General features: G+C 44.4%; 2 protein-coding genes across 2 annotated transcripts; one reads left to right on the top strand and one right to left on the bottom strand.

Moving 5' to 3' along the window:
- Nucleotides 1–3,085: 3,085 nt before the first annotated feature.
- LOC147443222 (uncharacterized) lies at nucleotides 3,086–4,272 on the top strand. Its single transcript, XM_086529815.1, has 2 exons — nucleotides 3,086–3,298; nucleotides 3,498–4,272. The coding sequence occupies exons 1-2, from the start codon at nucleotides 3,107–3,109 to the stop codon at nucleotides 3,777–3,779; spliced, it is 474 nt and encodes a 157-aa protein (XP_086385941.1). The 5' UTR covers nucleotides 3,086–3,106; the 3' UTR covers nucleotides 3,780–4,272.
- Nucleotides 4,273–4,656: 384 nt separating this feature from the next.
- Nucleotides 4,657–8,930, bottom strand: LOC147443221 (pentatricopeptide repeat-containing protein At2g39620-like). The gene has a single exon (XM_086529132.1). It carries the CDS (start codon nucleotides 8,760–8,762, stop codon nucleotides 4,893–4,895), a length of 3,870 nt encoding a protein of 1,289 aa, XP_086385258.1. The 5' UTR covers nucleotides 8,763–8,930; the 3' UTR covers nucleotides 4,657–4,892.
- Between the last annotated feature and the right edge of the window lie 480 nt (nucleotides 8,931–9,410).

The raw sequence follows: 9,410 nt of genomic DNA, 5'->3' as shown, positions 1-9,410 counted from the left end.
CCCCCCCCCCCCCCCCCCCCCCCCCCCCCCCCCCCCCCCCCCCCCCCCCCCCCCCCCCCCCCCCCCCCCCCCCCCCCCCCCCCCCGCCCCACCCTCCTCTGCCACTCTCCTTTGTACTCTTTGAAAAGGTAGAGAGAGAATGTAGCTTCCCCCTCCCTAGTCTCTATTTAGGTCTAGAAAAAGCCTATGAGGGCCTTAAAAAAAGCCTATGAAACTATCCTCAATCTTCCTCCCCTAAACTACATGCATTTTTAGCCTTAAGCCCTTAAAATAAGGTATCCTTACAAGGTCCTTTTGGGTTTCATATTTTTCCTAATGCCTGGAACTCATCAAGCTTCATAAAAAATATCACTTTGCCATCACACTCTTCCTGTGTTAGCCCGTAAAATCTTATCATTGACTCTTGGAGCTTCAACAAGTTAGCATACACATTGTTGAACTCGTTGTAGTGGAAGGATCTATTGTCTTCTAATGGCATGGCATCCTCCATATACTGAAATCCGTCCAACAAGCTTGCAACATCATTATTGGCGTACTTTTTTGTAGCACTTATGTTGTAAGGCGTTGGCAAAAAACTAAATAAATCTTTTGTCTGATGACAGAGTGTGACACTTCTATACAAAGCTTTATAGGCCTTGAAACTTATTCTTGCATTGTCACACACCTCCATCATCTCTTGAGGCAACACAATGCTCTTTAGCTTACTGAAATACTTCTGCCGCAAAACATTAGCAATGCCAGCATTGGATGGATCATCCAGTAGCTCAACCAACTCCTTTGGCTTGATGATATGCTACAGCAAAGCACGTCCTATAAGTTTAAGCATCGAAATCGATTTCCATCATCATTAAAGTTACACCAACCTGCACAAAATGTAGGAAATCAAAAGTTTGCATCCGTATTCTTACCGAGTTTGATGGACATGTTTCTTTCGAGCTCCACCACTTGAGGATATCAAGGACCTTGCTTGTCTCTTGCACTTACAAATGTGGTAGCCCACGGGAACATGTGTGAGATGATCAATTCATCGATGCATATTCCGTGAAGTGTGCTATAACTGAACATAATTGTCTAGTCGGCGCTCTTGATCTTCTTTTTGTTGTTGTACTTTTTGATTGAGATTCGCCATCTCATCGTTCAGTTGCTTAGTCTTCCTGGCTTCCTCTCTGACTTGCTGTAGATCTTTCGCGGGCTTCTCTTGCAGTGATGAATAGGGAGCAAAGAGTTGTTTACTTGCTTCCCTTTCATTGATGAAAGTTGAATACAATCTCCACCAGTAGTAGCTAAACATTTTGTCTCTTCCATCTCCAATAAAACGCAGAAGCTCAGTGACATTAAGAAAGGGTAGCAGTGCATTGGTCATTGGATCACCATGGTAAATGTGGCCATCAACCCATAAGTTGATTGACCCAATGCTCCGTACCTGATCTGCAACATGGGGATTCGATGTGCAAAGTCGCATAGTAGCGTACTCCTGCTCCAAATCATCGTTTATAATCGATATCGTTTTGGCCTAATAGTAATTTCTTACAGTGGATGGAGATTGAATGACATGTTTGTTAGCTAATCAAACAAGTTAGAGAGAGAATGTGTAATGGTGACTGTTGCAAGTAGGAAAGTTGGCTATGGAGGAAAAAAGTGGAGAGTACTCAAAGATAGTAAAAAAGGATTATGTTGTGGAGGGAAGAAAGAAAGGGAGTGCAACTCAATCTCTTTTGAATTCAAATTGTTGATCGTGAGAGCTTTAGGGAGAGAAATGTTGTTGCACATAGAGGTAATGGAGTTTTCCATTGCTCTCACCTGGAGCTAGAGTGGGAGAAGCATGAGAGAGAGAGAGAGAGAGAGAGAGAGAGAGAGAGAGAGAGAGAGAGACATTAAAGGAAGAGAGTGGAGAGAGAGTAGATCTGCAACCTTGGAGGATCTGCACGTCAATCAAATCTAGGCATCATAGAATGTCCTCTTAATGATTGGAAGGTGGAAGTGACAAAAGAGGAAAGGGGGGGGGGGGGGGGGGGGGAGGGAGAGAAAGAGTTGGCTCACGTTTTAGAGAGAGAATGCAGTGAGAGAATATGCAAAATCTGCTTTTTTGGTAGGGGAGAGCTAAAAAGTGCTTCTTTTAATGAGAACTAACTTGTGAGAGAGAGTGTTTTATTTGTTAGAGAGAGAGGAGAGAGATGAGAAAAAGACATTTTAAAATTCAGTTACCCACCTCTCTTTTAAGTTAAAACAGCCTATTTTCAAATACAAAATATACAAATGGTATTTTTTAAAATCTGAGCATAGACCTTTTTGCCCCCTTTTTTAGGCTTGGTCAAACTTGGCTTAAGCTTTAAGCATTTCCTTAAACTGTCAAATAAAGAGACCCTCCTTTACCCCATTCACTTCCTAATGATAAGACACCCCTCAACCCTCGAACTTGACAGAGAAATTTCCCAAACTCAGTGCCACCACAACTAACAATAATAACGCTCAGTTTATAACCCATACATTCTCTCTTATATCCTCTCTTGTAATGACTCGGTTTGAACTTTTATTGCTTGGAATCTATGGGGATTCCTCCACTTCTCTCGCCTTGCTGGAGAAGCAAAACTCCAAATTCTCATAGGTTTCAAACTCTGGCAGCTCGCTTGTGAAGACTTTAAATCCACTACTCTAACCAACATGCACGCAAGAACTTTGTGCTTGTAGAGTGTACTAAAACTTTATTTTCCCCAACTTCATGTGGCACTGCCACTTCCTCCCACGCTTCGTGCTCGGCCTTGGCCCATTGGCTCCTTTGCATCATGTTCCGCCTTGGCATGTTGCGTGTCCCGCCACGTGCCACTTTCCTCTCCCTGCTCGTCGTCTCGTCGCCCACCACCTTTGAGACTTCTTGGGCCGCTTGAGTTTGGATGCTCTAAAGGAAAAGCGTCTCTTCTAGATTCCATGTATGAATGATTTTTCCACTTAGTGAAATTTTCCAAAAATAAAATTCTTATTTTGATAGCCCATGCCCTTCGGCAGGCCAAAAAAAGGAATCACAAGGTGTTGTGGACGTCCATCAAAAGGGGCGATCCAATGATGTGAAAGTACAAGAAGACTTGCCCATTCGCAAAGAGAGCGAGAGATGGCGCCGTGTGTCAGAGAAGCAGTGGAGAGGCTGCTGCCCTTCGTCGCTTCCCCCGAGGGCTGTTCCCCTGAGGATCTCGTTACCGCCATAGCTACTATAGTGCGGTTGACAGACATGAACATGGAGGTTTTGCGCGACACCTGCCTTGGCGCTTACATGAGAGACCTTTGTGACCATTCCTCTGCAAAGGTGCGTTCACATGTCGGGCACATGATGTGCCGTGCGCACATATGCATATGCATGTGCGTGACACACGTGCACAAATTTGCATGCATTGTGGAACGTTCACAGACATTTATACATGTTCCACAAGCTTTGGTTGGTCTGCTTTTATGGCATCATGTGGGACAATGTGACGGGTGCAAACCAACATTTATTTGCGACACAGGTGCGCTCGGCCGCTTGCATAGCGCTCGATTGCTTTCAAACTATGCTCTTTGATTGGGCAGAAAGCATTCACTGGTCGAAGGACATGATTGCAAAAGCATGCATGGAGGCAGATCGAGAGATGAGGCACAGGGCATGCGCAAACGCAAGAATAACACCCATCTCTAGTGGCACTGGCTATGGAAAAGACCCTGCCTATACTACTCTCTTAACAAGCAAGAAAGCAACCTCACTTCAATTACCCGCTAACAAACCTACGTTGCGTGTGCGATTTCCTGTGTAGTTGTTGCATAGTAAGGTCTACTTACGATTACCATTAGAATGAAAGATGGTGCTGCCCAAATAGCTTTATCTTACCAAAGATGACCAGAGGTGTGACGAGCCCGGATTTTTCGGAAGTTTTTGAAGTTCTTTTGGTTGGTTGAGCAAAAATGCATAACAGGTAGGATTAAGAATTAGTACATGCTTTACGCAATGAAGGTGTATATGTTTTTTCATTGTTGGGATATGGGCTTGAGTTCTGGAATCTTGTAAAGTTTTGGGATCTTGTGTCTTGACCTACTTCTTAAGCTCTAGATAAGACTTCTAATAAACCCTCGTACTCGTCACGCCCAACCCGACCAATTTGAAAATGACATGAGTAGAGAAATAGGATTAAGTCTCATGCCAATCCTCCCACAGGAGTATCCAATGCTTAAAAGGTTTGCATAGGGCCCATCCAAACATGTATACAAAGCGAATGTATTTGTCCTTTATTTACCCAAATGCTTTCTTCGCACCAATTGTTTCAGTGATTGTGCACTTAATCATCCCTCAAGTATAAGATCAATGTTTCCAAGCCATGTGTTAATCTCAAAAGTTGAATTTGAAGATAATAGGTAATAAAACTGACCTAATAAGGAAAAAATGGGAATTTCAGAGAGAGAGAGAGAGAAAAGGGGGGGGGGGGGGGGGGGATTTGCATCAATCACCTTTCTTTTTCTTTTGTCATTGGAGTGTGAGTTTCTCACATCAAGATTGGTAGTCCCAACAATACCTGTTTCTCTGTGCCCACACCGATGTGGTGTGCATGTGGAATCTCTCTCTCTCTCTCTCTCTCTCTCTCTCTCTCTCTCTCTCTCTCTAGGTGAAACATGTTCACATTGCAAGGAGTCCAGACGTCCACCAAAATGTTGGCTCAAAATTGCACGACAAATATTTGAAGCCCACTAGTGAGTTAGCCCGCAAGAGGCTAGGTCATCCGCATGTGCAAGAAAAGATTATGTTCCAAGAGAGAGGTAGCTATAGTGCTTCGAACTCGGTTTGTGCCTCCTACCTTGCTTTCAAGTGTGATTTAAGAGGAGAGTTTTGAGTATGGTGTTATTTGCATGCACAAAAATGCAGAATACATAAATATTCACCCGAATTGACCGTACAAATTGCACTCGTTATTTTCGATTGTATCGTGGCACATTAGCTTGTGTTCATCTAATAGCCTTCTCATGGCATTGATATTATCTGCCTCCTCTTGCATGCCAGCATCGGCATAGATATTAGCCATAATGATGTAAGGTCCAGCTTCTTTCGTATCTGCTTCTACTGCATTTTGAAAGGCCCACCTTGCAACATTCACATCTCCCCACATTTGACAAGCGCTCAACAGTGTAGACCAAATCGCAGGGTGATCAAATATTTGCATCTTCTTGATTAGTTCTACGGCTTTGTCTAGGTGGCCAACACGCCCGAAGAGATCAACCATGCAAATGTAGTGCTCTACACTTGGTCGCACTCTGTTATTTTCAGTCATTTCAGCAAAAAGCATTTCACCCTCATGTACTTGACCTGAATGACTACACACATTTAGCACGCAAGAAAAGGTAAACGCATCTGGCGAGACTCCCTTGTTTCGCATTTGCAAAAGAGATTCTACAGCATCCTGACTCCTTCCCTCATCTGCATATGCTGCCAAGAGTGTATTCCAAGAAACAATATCCTGCATCGGAAGCTCGATGAGCACTAGATGCGCTTTTGTAAGCGCGCCACATTTGGCGTACATACCAACCAATGCATTGCCTAGTACAATCTCTTTGTCGAGTAACCCTAGTCTAGCAATCTCAATGTGAATTTCTTCTCCCTTGTCCACGGCTCCAATGCTCCTGCAGGCTTTCAAAATGCAAAGAAAAGTAGCCACATCCGGAAAGAAGCCGTCATCCTTCATCCACTCAAAACAGGTTAAAGCATTCTGGCCTTGCCCCTGGTCAGCATACCCTCCAATTAATGTATTCCATGAGACAACATTCCTAAGAGGAAGGTCCTCAAGCACTTGCTGCGCTTTCTTGAGGTCACCTAACTTGCTGTACATATCAACCAAAGCATTGCCGAGCACAACGTTGGTTTGTAATAACGCTTCTTTGACTATCTCATCGTGGATTTGTTCTCCCTTGTCAGCTGCTCCTATGCTTCCACACGCTTTCAAGACGCAGGTGAAAGTAACTGCATCTGCAGAAAGGCCCTTGTGCTGCATCTGCTCAAAGCAATCCAAAGCACTGTGACCCATCCCTTGCTGGGCATATCCTGCTATTAGTGTATTCCACGAGACAACATTCCCTTCACACAGCTCCTCGAGCACCTTTCGTGCTTTCGCAAGAGCACCACACTTCACGTACATGTCTACCAATGCATTGCCAAGCACAACATCTTTCTCAAGCATGCCTTGCTTGGCAATCTCACCACGAATGTGCTCCCCTTTATCGATTGCTCCAATCATTCCACATGCTTTTAAGGTGCATGCAAATGTCACTGCATCAGGGGATAGGCCTTCGCATTGCATCCACTCAAAACAAGCAAGCGCTTTCTTCCCTTCATTTTGTTCAATGTATCCTAAGATTAGTGCATTCCATGAGCCAACATCTACAACCGGAAGTTCCTCTAGTACTTCTAGAGCCATTGGAAGAGCACCGCATTTGCAATACATTTCCACTAAAGCACTGTTTAGAACAAAATCTTCTCCCAGCAAGTCCCGTCTGGCAACTTCTACATGGATTTGTTTCCCTTGCTTGGCTGCTTTAATACAGCCACAGGCCTTCAAGATGCATGCATACGTGACCGCATCTGGACAGAAGCCTTCGTGCTGCATTTGCTCAAAACATACGATGGCATTCTGACCCTGCCCCTGTTGGACAAATTCTGCAATAAGTGCATTCCAAGCTGTGACATTCTGAATCTGAAGCTCTTTAAGAGCTTTTTGAGCCTTGGCAAGAGCCCCACACTTGACATACATATCTACCAAGGCATTGCCAAGAACAGAATCTCTCACACATAACTCGTGTCTGGATATTTCAAGGTGAATTTGCTCCCCCTTATCCAGTGTTCCTAAGAAGCCACAAGCTTTCAAAATGCAGGCATGTGTAACTGCGTTTGGAGAGAGACCCTCGAGCTGCATCACATCAAGACAGTTCAAAGCTTCATGAGCCTGCCCATGCTGCACATGCGCTGTGATTAGAGCATTCCAGGAGATTGCATCCCGAACAGGTAGTTTCTCAAGCACTTCTTGTGCTTTTGCAAAAGCACCGCATCTGGCATACATATCCACCAAAGCATTGCCAAGCACCAAATGGTCTTCCAGCAACCCTTGTTTAGAGATCTTCTCATGGATTTCTTCCCCCTTGTCTACTGCACCTATACTACCACATGCCTTTAAAGCACAAGAAAAGGTTACCGGATTGGGAACAAATCCCATGCATTCCATTCGCTCAAGACACCTTAGTGCCTCTTCACCCTGGCTTTGATGAGCATATCCACCCATTATTATATTCCATGATACAACACTTTGAGCAGGGAGCTCCTCTAGTACTTCTTGTGCTTTTGAAAAGGCACCGCATTTTACATACATGTCTAACAAAGCGTTTCCAAGCACAACATTATTTTCCAATAACCCTTGGCTAACAATTTTATCATGAATTTGTTCACCCTTGTCAGCTTCTCCTGCACTGCTACATGCTTTCAAAACACAAGCAAAAGTAACCTCGTCAGGAGAAAGGCCCTCACGTTGCATCTGTTCAAAACACTCTAAAGCATCATCACCCTGCCCTTGTTGGACATATCCTGCAATTAGTGTGTTCCAAGAAATAGTGTTTCGTACATGGAGCTCCTCAAGAAGCACTTTCTTTGCTTTTCCAATAGCACCACACTTGGCATACATATGCACCAAAGCATTGCCAAGCATAATATCTTCTCCCAAGAGCCCTCGCCTAGTGATCTCATCATGTATTCTTTCACCCTTGCAACTTGCACCTATAGTGCCACATGCTTGTAAGACAGGTGTGAAAGTAAGTGCATCAGGAGAAATGCCTCGGGTTTGCATCTGTTCAAAACAATTTAATGCTTCCTCTCCTTGACCCTGCTGTGCATATCCTGCAATCAATGCATTCCAAGCGATAACATCCATGGTAGAGAGCTCATTCAAAACTCCTTGTGCTTTTTGAAGAGCACCACATTTGGCATACATGTCGACCAAAGCATTCCCAAGTGCATTGTCTTTTGCCAGCAGCCCCTCTTTGGAAATCTCATTGTGGAACTGCTGCCCCTTAGCAGCTGCACCTAGGCTACCGCATGCTTTTAAAGCACACGTGAACGTCACCCGGTCTGGGGCAAGGCCCTCATGTTCTATAAGGTCAATACACTTCAGAGCATCCTCAGCTTGCCCATGTTGTGTATATCCTGCAATCAATGCATTCCAGGTAACAATATCTCGATGAGGAAGCTCTTCAAGCACTTGTGCTGCTTTTGTAAGAGCGCTACATTTGGCATACATGTCCACCAAAGCGTTGCCAAGCACAAGATCATTATCCAGCAAGCCCTGTTGAGCGATCACATAATGAATTTCACTGCCCTTGTCAATTGCTCTTAAGCTGCCACAAGCTCTCAACATGCATGCAAAAGTTACAGCATCAGGAGAAAGGCCCTCGTGCTGCATCCATTCGAAGCAAATCAAAGCAAGCTTAGCCTGCCCATGCTGAACATACGCTGAGATAAGAGCAGTCCAAGAGAACACATCCCGAACATGAAATTCAAGAAGCAAATCTTTTGCCTTTGCAAGGGCACCACATTTTGCATACATGTTCACGAGAGCATCAACAACATAAGGGCTTTGTTCCAGCAGCCCCCTTCGCAAGAGGTCAGCATGCACCCTGTAGCCCTTATACAGATCCTTGGTCTTGGCGCAGTTTCTTGCCAGGGAAACTAAAACAGTATGTTCTGTTTTCATGTCAATTTCCTGTCGGCTCATCTTCTCTCAAGGGAGCATTTCATTCTTGCCTCTTAAGGAACCACAAATGGATGGTGGCGCTCATGGATCCCACCAGGAAGCTGTAGCTACTTTCTGGGTATGCAGCACCTCGCCTGCGACTCTCCATCCGTATTACCCTCCATTGGACTGCCATGTGCAAGGCCATACTCTTGGGGGGGGGGGGGGGGGGGGGGGGGGGTTTGTGGTGGTTTTTTTGTTTTGGGTTGGGGGATAGAGAGAACCTTAAAAAAGGAAAAAAAAAGGTGTGAGGGTGGGAATAACCGTTCTATCACCCACGTGTACGTAGATTGATTATCTCCCTTCCCTCCTAAGCAATAGGACTTGAGTTCAAGCTCGGTCGAATAGATCTTTAAGGTCTCATGGGATTGTTCCTATTGAATGCTTTATGTTCAATTTAGTGTTGAATTGGATAGCATGAGCATATTCTTGAGTTTTAAACCTCTTGAGCCACTACATACTACCTAATTAAAGCTTAATTAGCATTAGATCTCCTTAATTGGTTCTTTAGAGTTTCATGTATTTGCATAACCAAATTCTTGTGCTGGATCACTAAGCCCTCTTGTCTTGCTTAGTTGGTTGTTAATCATAACTGTTTGCATTTTCATCATTAGAAGCATTTGCTCCCTT

This window comes from Adiantum capillus-veneris, chromosome 14, assembly GCF_014529385.1.
Source record: "Adiantum capillus-veneris isolate H3 chromosome 14, ASM1452938v2, whole genome shotgun sequence".
NCBI classification, from domain to species: domain Eukaryota; kingdom Viridiplantae; phylum Streptophyta; class Polypodiopsida; order Polypodiales; family Pteridaceae; genus Adiantum; species Adiantum capillus-veneris.
The sequence above is the reverse complement of the archived record's forward strand: the minus strand, read 5'-3'. Positions and strand labels throughout refer to the sequence as shown.